General features: G+C 33.7%; 1 protein-coding gene across 3 annotated transcripts in view; it reads left to right on the top strand.

The window, feature by feature from the left end:
- LRRC7 (leucine rich repeat containing 7) overlaps positions 1-21,173 on the top strand; it is a gene marked incomplete at both ends in the record, with an annotated part of 429,491 nt that overhangs the window by 353,905 nt on the left and 54,413 nt on the right. For all 3 annotated transcript variants that reach the window (XM_081308133.1, XM_081308135.1, XM_081308134.1), the window contains one exon: positions 9,758-9,877. In XM_081308133.1, coding sequence (XP_081164259.1) covers positions 9,758-9,877 — 120 coding nt within the window. The remainder of the gene's footprint in view (positions 1-9,757; positions 9,878-21,173) is intronic.

Genomic DNA, 21,173 nt, shown 5'->3' with positions numbered 1-21,173 from the left:
TGAGTCCAAAAAGCACAAGGGTAAATAATGTAGAGCCTAAATTCTCAACTGCTAAATGTATATTTGTAGCTAGACTGATTATTGGGTTCCTGCTTTTGGGATTGAGCTTTGCTTTTTGGATTGAGCAGGTACATGGCTTTTTGTGTTGCTTTAAGGCTCATTTTTTTCCTTATTCCTCATTTTTTTCTATTCTTCTTTGTTTTTCTTTTTTTGTATTTATATATTTATTTTTAATTTTTTAAAATATATCCTTACCTTCTCTTGGTGATGCATTCTGAGAACAGAACTGGAAATTATTATTGGATTTCAGGTGATTTCTTTGGAAAGGTTGTATACCCCTAAATTAGAATGGAAATTAAGTGCTTGGTGCTTCTAAACACTTTTTCAGCCCATATTTTGGGAAATACAACACAGAAGTAAAAGAAGAAAAGCAAGTTTGGGGCTAAGTTAGCAATCAGTGTCCTTCCTAGGTTAATGGAAAAGTAGCAAGTTCACCCCTTTTTAAATGGAAAGGCAAGCACATTTGAAAGGGAATGTGCTATTAAGAGAAAACATTTTTTTTTATTTTATTGTTGGTTGTTCAAAACATTACATAGTTCTTAATATACCATATTTCACAGATTGAAGAGAAAACATTTTCATTGCCAAAGAAACATTTCTGCAAAATTGAGAATGTCCATTTTACCTATTTAAATTGATTAATGTTTTGTCTCTTACATTTCAATGCAACTGAGTCATTTTCATAAAATACATCATTATAGCTATATATTAATATAGTAATTAACCTAGTAAGTTTTTGTGGGAAAAAAATAAGTACAAAATAGGGATAACGGAGTGATAGCAGATTCCAAACATATTTCTTTCCTAATAAAATTAATGAAAATTTGGAACAAATTTTCTTCTCAGAAAAATGAGGGTCATATGTTCTCAAATTCATGTTTCAATGTCAAATTAGTCTTTAATAAAATTCCCTAACTCTTGATGGTTTGATTCCCACTGTGACCATTCACAAAATCAAAAGGACACTTATATCCATAGCTTTTTCTTCACTCAACATCTTTTGGAGAAAAACACCCTAACTACATTGAGAACTTTTGAATATCGTTTTTCCAGTCCTCAGTCTCCTGTAGCACATCCAGGGGTGTGCTGATAACTTTCTCTTGAGGGAGCAATGTTCTGATTTGTGGTGTTTGCTAAAGTCCACAATATAAATACTCCTAGTATGACCAATTTCAAAGTACCACTTTAATGTCACTGAACCCCAAAATGGGGTACATATGGCTGGCTCTCACCAACCAGCACAAGTTGGCTCCAGCACACCATCAACATGGCCATCTTCAGTTGAGTTTCCACTTTAATGAACCCTGTTCCTCGTGTCCTCTCAGATATCCACAGCACCCATCATCTTTCCTAACCAAACCAATTTTAAAAAGGCCTTCAAACTTTTCTGCAATAAGGAATAGATATCACAACTTACATGGCCAACTTTCCTACAGGGACTGGGGATTAAATAGAAAGCAAATCTTTAAACTAAAATAATGAAAATTTCAAAATCAATTGAGCTTATTAAAGAGATTTCACTATGAAGAAAGCTATTATCTGAACCATCTGAAATTATGTTAAATGGAAGCTCCCTAATTTTGCCTAATTTGAAACCCTATTTACTTTCCAGATATGAACTAGTTACATCTATGTTGTTGTATTAATTTTATGATATGTCTTGGGGTACCCTAGAGAATGGGTTCATTATCACTATAGCTCTAAAATATTCTATAACAGAAATAATACAGAATGGCATTTAGGGACTTTTTAAAATCATCCTCACTTGGGTATAGAGATAACCTACAGGAATTCTCTATGTAAACCACATTAAATTGCAATTCAGAACAATTCAAATATTGAAACACTTTAGAATAAATTACTATTTAATACTTTATTTCCTGAACACAAAAAAAAAAGTTAATGAGAAAGAAGAAGAGGAAGAGATGGTAGGGGATGAGAAAGGAAAGAAGGGAAAGTACTTCATTACTCCAAAAAGATTTTATGATTCAAAAATTATCAGTGTAAGGCCTATAAGCTTTAAGCACTTAGGCATCTTCTCGCCCCATCACCAATGTAGGAACCTTATGAGGCCTGGGTGTTTATGAGTGTCTTGAATTGCTCCCAGACTCTGTTTCCTCCCATGAATTCCCATCTAAGTATCTGTCTGTTCACCTCTGCCCAGTTATTTCTTCTTTGCAGAGCTTTCATTTGAAATTTGTTTGGTTTGTTTTGGCAAACCTTTAGTGTCAACCTTCCTTAAAAATACATTCTCTCAGATTATCCATCCCTGGCTGTGCTGGCCATTGCTAACTGGTCCCATGATGGATGCACCATTTCCCTGAATCCTTCTTGGCAGGAGAGGAGGCTGACAAGAATAATTTTCCTTTGATTTATAAATGCATAAAAACTTATTATAACAAAATTTTGTCTTGCTACTTAATATAATAAATATTAGTGTCTTGGGCATTTAAGATTGCTTTTCAGTCCCTATATGCTCATTAGCCATAAGAATTGCACTAACGTGTAGTGCAACATCTATTTTTTTTTATTGTTGGTTGTTCAAAACATTACATAGTTCTTGACATATCATATTTCACACTTTGATTCAAGTGGGTTATAAACTCCCACTTTTACCCTGTATACAGATTGCAGAATCACATCAGTTACACTTCCATTGATTTACATATTGCCATACTAGTGTCTGTTGTATTCTGCTGCCTTTCCTATCCTCTACTATCCTCCCTCCCCTCCCCTCCCCTCCCCTCTTCTCTCTCTACCCCCTCTACTGTAATTCATTTCTCCCCCTTGTATTATTTTTCCCTTTCCCCTCACTTCCTCTTGTATGTAATTTTGTATAACCATGAGGGTCTCCTTCCATGTCCATGCAATTTCCCTTCCCTCTCGATTTCCCTCCCACGTCTCATCCCTGTTTAATGTTAATCTTCTTCTCATGCTCTTCTTCCCTAGTCTGTTCTTAGTTACTCTCCTTATATCAAAGAAGACATTTGGCATTTATTTTTTAGGGATTGGCTGGCTTCACTTAGCATAATCTGCTCTAATGCCGTCCATTTCCCTCCAAATTCTATGATTTTGTCATTTTTTAATGCAGAGTAATACTCCATTGTGTATAGATGCCACATTTTTTTATCCATTCATCTATTGAAGGGCATCTAGGTTGGTTCCACAGTCTTGCTATTGTGAATTGTGCTGCTATGAACATCGATGTAGCAGTGTCCCTGTAGCATGCTCTTTTTAGGTCTTTAGGGAATAGACCAAGAAGGGGAATAGCTGGGTCAAATGGTGGTTCCATTCCCAGCTTTCCAAGAAATCTCCATACTGCTTTCCAAATTGGCTGCACCAATTTGTAGTCCCACCAACAATGAGCAAGTGTACCCTTTTCCCCACATCCTCGCCAGCACAGTGCAACATCTATTTATAAATATGTCCAGTAAATAAAATTGACAAAACTGTTCATTCCTTGGTTGGGAAATTCTGGGCCAGACTCTATTACTCATAAAATTTCTGAATGATAACCCTGGCTGACTTCAGTTAGATATTGTAGCAAATTACTCTAATATGTCCTAGAAAGAATGAATGAAGTTTCCTAACTAATCTAAGTTCACATTTGCCCCTATTAAAAGTTAGTATAGGAAATGGAGGTGCTATGTACACTAATATGGGTGGTGCCCTGCTAAGGGAACACACAGGGCTGTCTCTTGCAACCAGGAGGAAAGAGCACCTGTCTGAATTTCTTCTACTGCACAGACACTGTCCTTAAATTGTGCTAAACTAATTAAGGATAGAACTATTTCCGAATGAAGGTCAAATAATTCTGACACTTGATGAAGCACTTACACAGTAAATATTTATGAGATGGAAAGGAAAGACACTCCCAGATTTTGCTATGTATTTTGACTCTTTCCAAAATTTTCATACTTATTACTTGCCAGGTCAAGTATTGTACATTTTTCATAGGCCTCAAGTATTGTATATTTTTATAGTATAGGCCTCCTATACTATAATCAGTAAATTACATCTTCTGTAACATTTTCATGGAATCATTTAAAATATTTTTAGAATGTCAACAAATACAGCAAAATCCATTTACTGAATTAATTTCCTTTAATATTTTCAGTTGTTGATATATATGACCATTCTCAAGAATATTTAATAGTACTTATGAACATTTGACAAATAAATCAGCTACTTTAAATTATAAAATAATCAGTATTTTTATTTGTTCATTCATTCATTCATTCATTTCTTTCTTCATTTATCATTTATTTACTGCCTTTCCAAAAAGCACTTAAAGCAACTTTCTATGATGTGATTAATGTTTCCATGTGCTTCTTTGGATGTGTTCTATTGTAATTGAGCTCAGTTACTGTCTTGAAATTTTATGTCATCAGAGACAAAGACAACATTGTAAAAAAAATGTCAGTTCAATCTACCATTTTTATTATCTAGATTCATGCTAGAATAAATAAATATTTCCATTGGGAGAAAACTAAAGACTAGGAATTACTGGGCATCTGCTGCTTATCAAGTGGCATGAGGTATTTTAAATATGTTATTTTTTTCTCATGACTCAATAAAAACCCTCACAGGACATAAATATCTCCATACATGAGGAAACTGAGGATCTTATCACAAAATATCTCAGCTGCATTTTTATTGTTTCACTGTTGAAGTCTTTGTACCTAGCATCATAATAGACAGAATTTAAATCTGGTCCTGACTTGTACCCAGATTCAAGCTCTTTCTACAATACTATGATTCTTTCTCAAATATTTGGAAAACCTGACATTTTCATAGAACATGAGTCATAATAGTTGATAAACCTCCTTTGTATGCATTATTATCTCACATCATCTTCAATAAAATATAGAGAAGTAAATATTATAGAATGTAAAAAGAATATACAAGTAGAATATTTTAACTAGTGACCCTACTCATTACACATGTGCCACAAGTATATGCTGTCTTAGTTAACTACGCCTAATGAATGCTAGTAGTTACCAATGCTTTTCAGACCCGCTTGCATTTCCTGAGCATTAAGTGTCACCAAGAAATATTCTTGGTAGCAGCGAAAGGCTACAGATTATGGACTCAAGAAAATCACACGTTAATCATGTAGGCTACTGTAGCCCCAGAGACAATCAGCTGGGGAAGAAATCATTGGCCTTTCCTAATTCCCTTTTGCTAGGTATCTGGCCGCCAATGTAAACAGTATGATCTCTTCTCCATCAAAGAAATAGATAATTTTATCTTATTTTTAATTCCTATTTTCAGAACAGACCATAGAATCTACTACTTCTTGACTTATAGAATGAGGCACTAATAATATAAATGAATTATAATTCCAGGGAAGGGGAGACTGAAGTCATGGAAATGTATTAAATATTTCTTTTATTGAATTTTGCCTGGGAGAAAATGGCCCCATCTGTTTTATTAATTGATAAATTAATTGATACTTCTCTTGCCAGCTTTTGTGTTAGAGAAATCTAGAGAGCAATGTTTGCACCTAAACTATTTTTAAATTCTAATGTCCTTTCTTACTGGATCTATGCAAATGACTTAGGATCAGATAGTACCAACATTTGGTATGCATTTATTCACCCTAATGCCAAGGGTTACTTACCTAATGCCATTTTTTTTCCCACTGCTGAAAGCAAAGCAAGATTTATGCTGTACCTGGGGCAAGTCAGCCCTATATTCTCGATTGATTGTGTTGCATTTATTATTGGCTACCTATCCCTCAAGAAAGATTCTCTTACCTTTCTAATTATGAAAAAAGCCTTCAGCCTGTAAATCCACATAAATCCGCATAGACAGCAGCTAAAATTAACAAAATAATGTTAGTACTTATACAGATGCTTCATTGCCATTATAATGAAGTGCTGGTTTAAAAATCACTTGGGCATTGCATTACCACCTTCAGATTAAACCCTATAAAATCATAATCATTTAGAAACTAGTTCAGCATATATTTGCCTTTGTAAGACCTATTTTGTCAAAAGGCATGCTGAAGAAAAAATAAATGTGTGTGTATACACACACACACACACACACATACATACACACATACATATATAATTTCACTTGAAGTACTTTGGAGCAAATTGTTTTTAACACATTTTTTTAAATCCGTGATAATGCCTTTGTGAACTGTGTGCCAATTCCTAAACAAAATAGATCCTTGGGACATATCCTCTGGATATGACCTTTGCAAAGTGCCAAATTCTAACATAACTCTCATAAAATTTTTAGCAAAATGCCAATAAGTATAATTTCACAAGAATATTGTGCACCCATCTACTAGCAGACAAAAGCAAAGGCGCTGGATCAGCTAAGCTGACCTAATCACAGATGTAAATGCTATTCATATATATCCTTACACACCTATACCTACAGAGAGACATGCATTTGTCCAACATATACATGCTTTAAATATACTCAGATATGTACATATAAACACATATTCATGCATATTTGTTTTTCAGCAAAATTAGAAATCACTTCTTTCAATAGATACTTGTGGTCATTTATAATAATCAAAGTCATAAAAGTTAAATCTAGAAATGTCCACACTAAACTTGGGGCTAATATATGTCCAGCAAGACTTCCATAGAACATTATTGTACTTCTTACTACAAACAAAATTTTTGCTTTTTCACTAAATCATACTAGCCTATTATTTATTGCTATTTTTTAAAAATTTCTTTTAGTTGGAGATGGACATAATATCCCTTTATTTTACTCATTTTTTTTTATAAAGTGGTGCTGAGGATCAAACCCAGTGCCTCACACATGCTAGGCAAGCACTGAGCCACAACCGCAGCCCCTTCTCTATTTTGAAATATTAAAAACATACAGAATTTAGAAACTTAGGAAATTGTGCATTGTGATGAGTTTCCATGTCTTTTATCTCTAGTTGGTTATATATGATGAGAGAAACAAGAGTCATCTTCACTCTTTAAAGTATTTAAAGAAAATATCAAGAATGTCATATGAGAAATGAATAGCTAAACCTCAGTCTGATTATTTTCTTTGGAATAATAAATTTCAACAGGGATAGCATCTGGTTTTTTTTCTACATTTCAGTTGTTCCTTTTCATTTTTATAGAATTTTAACAGTTCAGTAACTAAATTTATATACAATAGGTGTTCCTTTAGAAAAGAATGTGAATGTGCTATATAATTCACTTTTCAGTCCCTACCGCCACCACCCAACATCAATAAATTGTTTTTATGATCTTTGTATTTCTGTATACTTAAATCAAACTAGGATATCTCATTTAAGAAAACAAAAATGGCAGATAATTCTTGAAATTAATCATGGAAATTGCTTTCAGGAGATTCTTTTAATTTTGCTATCTAGTCAAAGGATCATTTTATGTGTCTGCATGTTTATGTTCCTTCTGTCCCCTGTAATATAGGAGAATTGGTGTGATTGTTAATTGTCCTTTTTAAAAAGAGAGACTAATTTTTCCTCTAGTGAGAAGCCTAGACCATGATGATGTTAGGATTTTGATAAAATGGACTTAGTCATTTTATTCAATGCCAAAAAGAATGTTGTGATTCTCAATTGCTCTCTGACGGTGACTAAGTGTCATGCCTGGGCCAGCGAATCAAATGTAGTAGAGGAAACAGATGAAGATGGGAATGATACAGAGAGCAAAAAAAGGAAACCTGTATTGAATTCTGGCCTTTTCTCAAAAACCTGTACTGCAAAGATCTGGTCCAGAGGAACATGCTTATTATGCCCTGTCGCTAGCAAAGAACGCAACCCAGAAAAGACATGGGACCTAAAGAATAATAAATAAAATATTAGTCAGTACTGCTTAACCTGCATAACTATGTTTGCATAATTTAGTATTTTGATTTTCCATATTTAATATTCAGAAAATATGTGTATGGGCATACGTAAACAAATTTACCTAGAGAAGATAAACATTAGAAAACTCATGCTTGAAAAAGACAGGCAAGCACTGGATAGCTGTCTGGTTATTTTCAGGTAATGTATTCTTTGAATGTGTTATGTACATTTGATTTTTCAAACACAAATAAATGTATCCCTAACTAACAACTCAAGACCTTAAATTCAGAAACATTTTTCTTTCTTCACACTTTCTAATTAGCTTGTGGAAAAAAAGAGTTTACATGGCCAAAGCAAAAGAAGAAAATTGAGTTGTCTCTTTACTTTTCATTATATTCAATTGAGTCTCACAATAAAATCCCATTTAAAATATTTCCAAGCAATGCTTTCTAAAAAGTGCATGTGGTCAGAATACAGATAGGTTAGTTACATAATTGTGTTCTAAAGGAGGACAAATGAAGACCATTCTGTATAAAAAGATGAAGCCTGGCAAGCAGTCCATGGTGGCATATTATAAAGAAAATGACCCAGTCTCCCTTCAGGGTGTTGGAGGACAAGTCCTCACACAAAATACACTGTACATACAATTTTTTTTTTTTTTGGACTAGGAATTGAACGCAGGGACACTTTACCACTGAGTTATATCTCCAGCCCTTTTTATTTTTTATTTTGAGACAGGGTCTTACTAAGTTGCTCAGGTTCATCACAAAGTTGCTGAGGTTGTCCTTGAACTTGCAACCCTCCTGCCTCAGCTTTCCAAGTGACTGGGATTATAGGTGTGTACCATAGCCCTGGTCCATACATACATTCTTCAACCAGGCTTTCTTAGTAGGGATCCTTCAGCACATGTACAAAGAATGGCATGCCATGTCAGTCTCATAAGTATTCCCTAGGCAACCAAACAGTTTTTTTGTATCCTAAAGGTTAGGGGAGGAAAAGACCTTGTCCCTCCCCCAAAAAATATTATACACACACACACACATACAAACTTTGTATATGTCACCATGTATCTTTCCAATAGAGGCTATCTTTCTCGTGGTATGTGATGACTTGCTATTACTCAGACTAAAATATTGAGTTCTCTCAAAATTTCTAGTATTAGTAACAATAAAGATAGGTATATTATTATTTGTTAAAAGTAATAAGCCAGAAATCAGTTTAAAAAGTAAAAATGTTATGAAGCTTAAATCATAACATGATTAATCTAAATAAATAAATTTGGTATCATAAACAATCAGGATTTATTTATACTGCGATTCTAATAACATATTTTTGATGTTGTTTTAGCCTTTCCCTCAATCTACCTGCTAATAATGGCCTAGTACCATAAATCTTGTGCTATGCCAGTGTTAATACTATTTTGTATTAGTAAAAGGCATATTCTCCCAAAAATTATTACAGCCTTATAAAATTTATTTTAGGTTATGGTTTGGAATATTGGAAGTTCCATACTATGGATTATATGGTTTCTATTTATATTCTAAATGGTAAGATCATATTAAAGAGACAAATTCAGCAAGCTTTAAAGGTTGTGGTTTTTAACAATGGATTAATTTTATTCTGATTATTTTTTATTTAGGTACTGTAAATAATCTAAACTTTTCTTTAAAATTCAGTAAATAGCTCTAAGATTGTTATTTTATTTGTATTTCCAAAAAGCTGTTGGTTTAGAATTCTTACTCAGTAAATAGTATATAATAATATTTCCAGTTAGGATATATGTTTTTCTACAATCAAACAAAATTAATTTTACCATAATTATTAGGGACTCTTTTCAGAAAACTATGGTAAACTTCTATTACATCACTAAAGAATGCCATACCATTTTCGCAATAGACCCCGTCCCAGCAAAGCAACATTTTAGACAATGGACAAGAGGATGTATCTCCTAGTGGCCAATGGAATCCTTATCCACTTGGGAGGCGGGATGTACCTCCGGACACCATTACTAAAAAGGTAACCAATTTCAAATTGATGACACAAATCATGAACCTTGCACATCCATTGTAATCTGTAATCCATATCTTGTGTCTTAACATCATTTCTAACTTTGTGATAACTTTAGGCTAAATATTATTCTACTACAGGGAGTCTGGTTAACCATAAGTGCATTGAAATAAAATAATGAACACTGCCAAGTGTTCAGAGTTGGTAATGAATGTTTATAAAAATCCTGTCACTACTCGGCAGATACTACCACTCCTAAGAGTAGGCTGACACTATTTTAGTGCAAGTACAGAAAGATGTGTAACGTAGGCTTCTGTCTCTTAGCTTCAGCAGTGTGTTGTAGCCAATTTGCATAGAATGAAATTTGATCAGAAAAAAAATCAATTCATTTCTAAAGTCATAACAATTCACTCAACAAACATTTGTTGAGCAAGAATAGGACCACTAATATATGCTGAGCACTTGCTGGATGCTAGAGAAACAAAAATGAATAGGATATAGTTTCTTACCTCAAGAAACTTAATCTAATGAAGTACATCAAGTAATAAGTAGGTACTTATAATACCACATAATAGGTCATCATAACAGGAGTGGGGAGAAAGCCATAACCCAGTGGGAGGTATTTTCAATGTATGTGAGAGACAAGGGATTTGCATTCCATAATGTATTTTTTAAAACTCTGATTGAGCAATAAAAAGACATATAACACATTTTAGTTGGTAAAATACAAGGCAAACCAATAAACATTGAAACAAAACTGATCCCTTTTATCAATCCAGGAAATGCACAAGAGATGCCATTTCATATTAACTAGGCTTGCAATAACTAAGAAATCTGAAAAACACTTGTTGTTTGCAAACATATGAGTAAAGAAAACTCTTACATTTCTTGTGGAAATATAAAGTACAATCACTTTGGTAACAAATTACGTTGTGAAGCTGAACATGCACATACCCTGCATTTAAGCAATTCTCAAAATGTATTGAACTAGAAAAAACTCTCATACATGTCATTCAAGGGCAAACTCAAATGTGTATCAGCAGTAAACTATGCAAATAAATTGTGTTATTCACACAAAGAAATATTTCACAGCAATAAAAATTAGTAAACTATTATTACAATAATGTATATAGACTTTACAAGCTAATTCTAATGGAAAAAATGTTTTGGAAGATGTCAGATACCAAGAATATCATATTTATAAGTCTCAGAAACAAATAAAACTAAAAAGCACTGTTTAGTCATAAGTGCATGAGTCATCAAATTATTTTTATAAGGATGTGGTAAATATCATATTTAGAATTATGCTTAACTCTAAAGGAAGGTATGGGATAAGTTCAGGGAAGATGCTGATACTGTTGTTGGTACTCTTCTGCTTCTTCAGTCCAATAGTGGTTCTTACATTCTAATTTTTAAGCTTAGGAGTGTTCATTTTATAAATGTATTTCATAACTTACATACACATTACATAATTGTATATATTATTTGTAACATAGGTGATTTTTTTTCTTGAGGACTATTTCAATAACTTTTAAAGATATATTAAGTATCAGTCTACTTTATCCAAAGTAGTTGGTAATGCCATTGATTAGCAGGCACTATGCATGTTATTCATTTGCCTTCTGGATAATAAGCAGCACTGCAGGTAAATACAGTAGGATGTGATAAGTGCTGTGAAGATAGGATACAGGAAAGGGCTCCTGCTTAGAGAGGGCACAAAAGGAAAGTGAGAACAGAAGACTGATGTCAAATAAGTCTGGAAAAAGCAAAAGCCAGATTATACTGGGCTTTCTCCTATAGATAATGGCAAGGGGAATATCAAAGTGTTCTTAACAGGAAAAGAACATGATCAAATTTTCATTTAAAGAACATTTTGATAGCTTTTCAGAGACTGACGTGGAGAGGAAGAAAACTGGAAGGAATAGAATCAACTAAGAAGTTTCTCTAGAAATCCAGAGGAGAATAGATGGAAACAATGGGTTAATGGAGAAAATGAATCGATCCAGTACAGTCTTAAAGGGTGGTGCCAAAAGCATCTGGTGATTGACTGGACACAGGGAACAGAGATAGATAAAATCTCTGAAGCTGATATTTGGGTTTCTAATTTGGTCAAGTTAGTGATGATGTTCCATTCACTAAGGTGGGAGATATAGAAAGAGTATAGGTGGAAGTATGAGCAAGGGAGGGAAACTTAGATTGAAATATGTTGATCTGAACTATCTTTAGGGCATTCAACTGGGAATGCAAAGTGGATATGTGACTATATTTATCTAAAGTTCAACAATCTTAGCTGAAGATTCACATTTAAGAATCACCAAAATATGTCATAATTCAGCCATGAGTGAGACAGAAGGATGATGTATAACTTCACAGAATACAAGTACTTAAGAGATGAATAATAGAGAGAAGGAAGAATCAACAATTTTATCAGTATAATGATTTCTACTACAAGTTATAGAAAATTCAAGGAAAATGGCCTTGAACTTGAAGGAAATATTAGTTACATACAAAGTAGTGAAGATCCAAGATAAGCCTCAAATTAAATCTTTCATTCTGTATTATTAAAGACTTAGGGTGTTTTCCCCGGTTTCCACTCGGCCATTTACACTCTTTACTTTATTCTAAAACTGGTTCCTCTCTTCATGGTAAGGTGATTTCCAATGACAATTGGTCATAGAAGCTGCTTCTTTCAAATCCTTCGAGAGAGAAACAAGCTTTCAGTTAGTCTCTTATAAACAAAACCATTCTTCTTCAAATCTCTCCTCTTCACACTTCTCACCGATCCAAAATAGTCAAGGCCTTCCCATACAAGCAAGAGGAATGGAACTCTGTGTTTGGCTTTGATTAATCAGTTGGAGTAGAATAGATGGGGTTCTTAGCTCTAATGACCACTAAAAAAGTACACAAGGAAGAATAAGGAAAAGTGGAGCCTTGGAAGCCTAATGGGGGAAACATGTTTTAAGGAGAGGGTAGTCAATAGTGCCAAGAAACACCAAGCAAGACAAATATGCCTAAAGGCTCCTTGAATTTAGAAACGTAGAAAACTCAAGAAAGGAGTTTCCATTTGAAAGGAAGGAGTGTGTTGCAGTGGGATATAGAAGGACTAAAAAGGAACTCAGAATGAATATTTATGATGGCAGACATATGAATGTATTTAAAGACTGACAATAAGAAGCTAGTCTTGAAGGGGAAATTGGAAAAATCAGACAGGAAAGGAAGGAAATCAGCTTTTTTATGAGGCAAGAAGGGAAAAGGTACATGGTCAGATATTGAGGGGGTATTCATCAGAGTCAACATTCTGTTGCCTGAACAAAGGAAGGAGTCATATTCACTTACATCTTTGCAGAGGATAGCTATCATTTTGCTGTATAAGGAAAAGTGTTATTCATTTGTCACTCTGAATGGAACTAACAGGTATTTGCATTATCCATCCATCCATCCATTTTATATGAAGTCTGCTTTCAAAGTCCATACTAATGTTTAATCATATCATCATTGCAAATCATCATAATCATTTGTTTGCCTCAGTATTTGCTTTAAAAACCCTTTGTAATCCTGTGATTGATTAAACATCTGTGAGCTCATCAACCTTATTAATGGATGAAATAATTGTTTATCTGGAAACTGTACTATACTTTATACTTCTTGTCAAATGTTAAATAATGTAATATGTCTTTAATATTTTTATCACATCTTTAATGCACAAGGTTATTTGTATCTTCCTGCTTTCATGATAAATGCTTCTGATTATCCCATATTATTACAATTCTGCCAAAAATAGGAGGTCTTAGAATTCTTCAATAGATAGGTCTACCAATTTACCTTATTTAAAATTCTTTAAATATTCAATTTTACTTTTGTGTTATGTATTAGTTAAATATGTTAATAGTAATGAGTCTTAACCTAAAGAAATGAAGATGGTAACACTAGCCTAGGTTGTAAAATTTTCTCAAATAAGTGTAATGTTGCATTAGTATTCATTTGGTTTATATTTTACTGTAATATAATTAATATATATAGTAAATGTTTTTAAAAGTTAAATATTACTTTTGCAATTGTCAAGAAGTAAGTAGTCATTGGACCAGACTATTCACTTGAGAATAAAAAGCTAGAAATTGAACTATATGTAAATAGGGAATCAAAGGAGAATGAGTGATGAAAATTCTTAGGCATTCCAGTCTATTTCTCAAAGCCTCTGCAGAAGACTTAAAACAAAAATCTCATCTTTGTGTGTAAGTCATCAGAAATTTGATAGAAAATCAGTTTTATAAAAAGACCTTGATTGAACTATAGCTCTCTGCTGTGGCTATCATAACTCCTTAGTAACTAATGTTGATAACACTCATGGCCATTCCTAGCAGTACTCCAAACACTCTAAAGGAAAAAATGAGGGCACCCTCCACAATGTAGATCCCAAGATTCAGACACATAAAATAACTAGGCAAAAATGCTCATCTCTCAGCAAGAATTTCACTCCTGTATTTACTCTCACTGTCTTGTGTACCTGAGAGTAGCTGAGCAATGTACAAAAGGTTTTATTTAAGTCATGTCTTGTGTTTTTAATGGTATAATAGCAAGTGACCATTTGTAAATTCCCTCTTGTATGTCAGTTGCCAAAAATCTCAACTTCTGATGTCCATCAACTTAAAAAGAAGAATGTGTCAGCCTTATGTAACACTCCCCCCAACCCACCAAATTCCAGGAAGTACTACTACAGGAGCACTTTAAGAAAAGCTATGAAAAACTTTTGCAATGGCTGCAAGTAACCGCAGTTTCAGGAGAAGCACTTGAACTTTAGAATCCTAACTGTCATCTGTCCTTCTTCCAGTGTGTTAGATTATGCTGCAGTCACTATGGTAATATTAGGTACTATATATTAAATCTTTGTATCAAGCATTGTGCTAAACACTTTAATTTATCTCCTAATCTAATCCTCTCAACAACCCTATGAGATAAGCATTACTGTTTTATATATTTTATAAATTAAGTCACATAAACTCTATGACTACATATTACTCTCATATATTAACAGAAAATAATATGATGGCCACAGAGTAAAAGATCAATACAAAATATATGTTATTTTAAAATCAAATATTATACTCTCATTTGATTGAATTCTCCATAGGCATAATTCTAAATGACACATTCTTTTAAAGTATTAGGAGTCTTACACAGGTTGAATACCCCTGCAGAGATTTAAAGTTGAAGGATACTACCTGTAAGGATATAATAAAATGTTGAGGCAGGAAAACTCAGCAGTAAAAAGGTTAAAATGACATATTTAAACAAACGAAACTTCAAATACTTCCCTTCTGAAACAGGTAGCCATGACACTTTGAAGCCTAGTGATGTGGAATCTAAAAATTCTTCAATATGTAAGACAAGACACTCAAAGGTCTCTTTTAGTGTTGGTGAGTCTTCTCTCTTTGATTGTCCTTTCCCAAGTGTTCTAGGTTAAGTGCATAACAGCTTGACAGTTGGAGAAGTACAAATGAATACCAAGGGTATCAGAATGCACACAGATGAAGAGAAAGGTATAAAAATTTTGCTAATTTAGTCTGAACTCACAAAATTACCCCTCATGATGAAGTTGCTGTGATTTTCTCAACCACAATGTCAGTTCAGCCCATTAAGGGCTTTGGAATGACTAGGGTTGTCATCTTTGAGACATGCCCAGGAATTTAAAGAATTTATCAGGAGCAACTAGAAGAAATGATATGGGGTGTGTGTGTGTGTGTGTGTGTTTTCATGTTTTTAATATACTTCCCTTCCACCACCCAACCCCCAAGCTATTATTTTTTTTTTCTAAAGAGAGAGTGAGAGAGGAGAGAGAGAGAGAGAGAGAATTTTTAATATTTATTTTTTAGTTCTCGGTGGACACAACATCTTTGTTGGTATGTGGTGCTGAGGATCGAACCCGGGCTGCACACATGCCAGGCGAGCGCGCTACCGCTTGAGCCACATCCCCATCCCCTCAAGCTATTATTGTTGTTCCTTTTTTGAAGCTATATAAAGTATTTTGAAAAGATTTTTCATTAAATTTCATTAATAATATTCATTCTCTATTTTAATTTTGGCATTTGTCAGAGTTTTAAATATAATATATTTAAATGTTTCTATATAAATGTAGAAGAGTAAGATCTAAAATATCTTTTGAAAATCATAAACTGCTTTGTTATTGTACATCTGGCCAAACTATCATTTGTGTTTTAAAACAATTGGATCAGCTAGGCACAGTGGCACACACCTGTAATTTCAGCAACTTGGGAGGGTGAGGCAGGAGGATCACAAGTTTGAAGCCAGCCTGGGCAACTTAGTGAAACCCTGTCTCAAAATAAAAATAAAAAGTGGCTGAGGGTATAGTTCAGTGGTAGGACACCCTGGGTTGAAGCCTCAGTACCACAAAAAATAAAAATAAATAAAGCAACTGGATCAAATTTCTACTGAGATTGGTTTTTCATTGATTTTTTTATGTAATAGAAGTCAGTCTACTGTAGAACTTTTCAGAGGATCAGAAAAGAACTGATGTCATTTTTAAATAAGTAGATATTTAAAAGTACAATATAAGAAAAATCACATTAACCTATACATTTAGGAATTTAAATAACAACATTTTATTATTTCATAATATGTAATCATTAAATTAGTGTTATTAAAGAATAACTTTCTTAAAACTTGTTTCCACCAAAAATAAATACTGTTATCAGTTAATTGTATATGTGGAACTGGAATAAAAGTAACAATAATTCTTGGTTTTTACAATTTAACTGAGACTCAGCACAGAGCTCTGCAGATCACTTATGCTAAGGAGTGAGGAGGCACTTAGCTTATTCATAGAGAAATAGAGGAAAATCTGGTATAGATAAGAAACAGATGAAAACTCAATTATTGGAGACAGTAGAAGTAATATAAAGTAGATCTTAAGGCTCTCAGAAAGCAAGTAAAGATATGGAAGAGGCCAATATGAAAATCAACCAGGTCAACCTTGTATATAAAAGACAAAATAAATGGAAACGTTTCTTTTTTAAAGTATTTTATTATTTTTTTAGGTGGACACAATATCTTTATTTCATTTTTTTTAATGTGGTGCTAGAATCGAACCCAGTGCCTCACGCGTGCTAGGCAAGCGAGCTACCACTTGAGCCACATCTCCAGCCCCAGAAATGGAAATGTTTCTTATCTCCATCAACATCAAAATTAAAAATATCTGTTCATAGATAGAGCAAAATTGAAATTGAAAAATGATTCTAAAATCTGATTGTCAATGCTATAACTAAGCATTCCTTTTATAGAAGCAAATATGTCAGATAGGGTAGGTGTTTGCTTATGTTTAGTGTTTTTCCCCTCCCCCAAAAAATACATTGTTAACAGTGAAGAACTTCCCAGGAGTAAATCTTTATTCTTCTCCATCAGTCCACAAACAAATGAAAAGGATCTTCTCTGTCACTATGAATAATGCCAGCCTCAATCCTGGCTTTCTCGTTTTCTTTCTCAAATCTCATTTTTCTCCAGCAAATATTTCACTGATCATAATAAATTTTATTTCTTGGTTACTACCCAGTACAGCAAAACAGATCCGAATTCCTTAAACTTTAAACCAAATTGGAATTCCTTACTTAGAGTCATTTTAAACTCTTAAGCATTTTTCTAAGCTTTAGGAAAAGAGATCTTTGAGTTGGTTGGTTGAGATTATCCTTGCTTACCCCATACTTTTCCCCTCATTCTACTTGCAAGGTGTCACCTAGGATTTGGTCCTGAGCACTATAAAGACTGCACTGATACCCATGATTATAAAATTCTATTGTAGGACTGTTGAGGAAAGGTGGCTTCAACAAGATACAGTAATCAGATGTTTTTGTTGTCAGTGAGCTCTGCAAAACAAGAAATGAGTCAGTGAAAGGGAAAGTTGATGAAATCATACAATTGCAGATTTTTTAAAATTAAGAATATTCCGCCCAATCATTGAGCCACTGAAGAAATATTCTTATACAAATATTTGCAGTTTTTCCTCTTGACCAAAACCTGCTTTTGTACGGGGACATAGAAGAAAAGTGGAACACTGAGAATGTGTCAAATGTGTCAAATGTATCCAAATACAAAGGAACTTTTTCATCCCTAATGAGTCTCTGAATGTTCTTCTCTACTACTTTCTTTGGAGTTTTGGTCTCTAGAAATAACCTAGAACTGACTGTGCTACTAGTAAGTACTCCATTTCATCCTCTTATTGAAAAGAACCTTTTAAAGGATATTTCCAGTAATACCAGTTGCCTGGCAGACTTTCAGATCCACTCTCAACAAACCCTTCAGACTAGGAGAGTTAAGAGTAGCAGCGATTGGTAAGTGCAAATTATCTTATGTGACTTTTGTGATTAGAGATCAGTTATTGTTAGGTACATGAAACAATTAAAACATTGTTAGAGGAATCTCAAAGAGGAAGTTCTTTGGGATTTCTTTTTTGTTTTTTTATTTTTATGTGGTGTTGAGGATCCAACTCAGTGCCTCGAATGTGCTAGGCTAGTGCTCTACCACTGAGCCACAATCACAACCCCCTCTCAAAGACTTCTGATACTTTTATTATCGATAAATTAGTGACATATTAAGAGACCCACTAATTTCCCCACCTAATAAATCTGTGTCTCTATACCTACCAAACTTGCCTCAGCATGATTTTTATGGTAGTATTATTAATTACTCCTCTGGAACACTATAAAAGACCTTGTTGAGGTTTTACAAATTTTAATATGCAGAACAACCCAAAGAACAATTACAAAAACATCCAAAGTCTCAAATCAAGTTACACTCATTTTACGTAATCAGTAAGAGAACTCTTAATCAGATAAACTAAATAGACTCTTTTAAACTATAACTTAATTGATTGGATAATCATGTTATCTTTTCAGAAAATCAGCACAGTCATGCATTTTTCTGTATTAGAGGAAGAAAAATGAATATATCCAATTAAATTCACTTTTCTCCATAACTGCAAATAATTAATAAAAGATAGAGGGGGCTTATATATAGAGACTTGCTTGTTAAACAAGAATTATTTGCCAAAGCAATATTATATGGCTTTCCCAGAACTGGGAAGAAAAAAAAAGAGAGAGAACATGGCCTGGAGAAAGTCAAAAATTCTCTGAATATAAGACCCTTGTGAGCAGCTCCATAACTTATTAATAGCTGAATCGGGAAGAAGGGTTTGAAGAAATCAATGAAGTAATTTTCTCTATTTAATGATCCATTTCAAATATATATTTTGTTAATCTGAAAAGTTAAGATGATGTATTTCTAATCAATTCATTTTAGTATTATCTAATTCATAGCTATATGAAGACTTTCTGTTATGTAATTAGATTTATTCTCAAAAGTAATATGGATAGGAGGTTGTGGAAATGTGAATGGAAAATCCTCTTAAAATAAAAGTGACAGCTAAGTAAAACATTGCTTAGTTTCACAGTCACTGCTGTATTCGATTTTTCTTACTTGGTGCAGCTTTATTCTTTAACTCACAAAGTGCATCCCTTTATCTCCTAATACCAGAGAAACAATGCAGCTGTCTAGTGTTGAAGGACATCACTGTCACAAAATCAGGGATTGTTCTCATCCAGACTGACTCTAAATTATTCCTTTAATAAAAGTGAAAGCCAAAAAAATGTCTATCAAATAGCTATTAAGTCTGAGGTAGAAAATAAACTTGTCACAGATTAAAGCAATAGAAAGAGTGGTAGTTACTTAGTCCATCAGTATTTGACATAGGTGTTCCTTAAAATAAATGACTATTCTTCTTCAGAAAATTAAGATAACTCAATAACATTTATATTGTCTTTGTTTTGAAAGAAATTTAAAAGAAAAAACAAATTTAGTCCAAAGCCATAAAAATATCCATGGTTGAATATGTAATTTGAAGACCTAGATAATATGACGACTAGTGGATGATCAAGGATTGTTGCCAAGCAAATATCCTCCAGTCGCTAAGATTGCAGTTCTTACCACTTAAGTCTTTTTCTGATTTGCTCCACTAAATGGAGATTTATAAGGTTTCTATGGTTCTTAGAAATCTTAAGAGTGAAAGCAATGACTGGCAAATATTTCTTTACTGTTAAAATCTTCCTCTTCCTCTTACTGTATTTTGGGAGTGTTTTCCACTGTCCTCACAAAGCACTGCAGGTTGAAATGTGTAGGCTTAGATCTAATTGCCATCATCCTGCAGTCATGGACGCTTCATTGTTTCTTCATTTCAGTTAATATCTTCTACTTCCATAACTGTTTTGTAGGTTGGGATTTAAACATAGATGAGATTCAATAAGTTAGAGAAGACTGCTGTCACGGCAGTCAGCTGCCATCCTAAGGCACACATCCTGACATGAAAAGCCCTGTTGCCCCACATTTTATCTGTATTTAGTATCTAACTCTAAAAGGTCAAGATCAGCAAATATTTCAAATGCACCAAAAGAGTGCAGTGCAGAGCTGCAGAGCTCCCTTCAGTGTATTTATTCAATTTTGCCTTCTAACACCTAAATGGAAGGACATAGCTTTTGGCATCAATCTGGCCTAGCTAAACACAAATTTAAAAAGAAGAAAAAAATCTCCTTAATACTACAGTTGTCATAATAATAATTTATAAAACTCTACAATACATTGTAGATGGTTCACTAAGGTGCTTAACATAGAAATTCTCATGTCATCTTCACAATCTCAAGGGGCATAGAATTGAGGAACACAGAATCAGAACCCAGCATGTCTGAGTTAACAGCCTGCTCTTAAACACTATATTGTAGTAATAGTATATTGTATCCACTCGCTCCACTCAACATCAATTTTAAAAAAATCCAACTATGTACATGATAGCATAGCTTTATTGTGATATTAAATAATCTTCAATGACCATGTAGGCACAACTTGTTATTGTTTTTTTCTCTTCCAAGTTCAGAAGAGAGGAAAAAAACCTAGTACCAGTCATATATTTAGAAAGATTTTTTTTTTAAAGAGAGAGACAGAGACAGAGAATTTTTTAATATTTATTTTTTAGTTTTCGGCGGACACAACATCTTTGTTTGTATGTGGTGCTGAGGATCGAACCCTGGGTCGCAGGCATGCCAGGCGAGCGCGCTACTACTTGAGCCACATCCCCAGCCCCTAGAAAGAATTTTTGAGTCTTCTTCCTCTTGCTTTTCTTGTCCTTACACAAATCAGAACATTTAGAGATTCTGAAATACATCAATTTCCCAAATGTGAATTTTTTTAATCTTTACAAGTTCTTTAACTACCTTTATGACTCTCAGAATGAATAGAATCAGCTGCACGA

The sequence above is a fragment of the Spermophilus citellus genome (assembly GCF_964194105.1).
Source record: "Spermophilus citellus genome assembly, chromosome: 9".
Classification (NCBI taxonomy): Eukaryota; Metazoa; Chordata; class Mammalia; order Rodentia; family Sciuridae; genus Spermophilus; species Spermophilus citellus.
The sequence above is the reverse complement of the archived record's forward strand: the minus strand, read 5'-3'. Positions and strand labels throughout refer to the sequence as shown.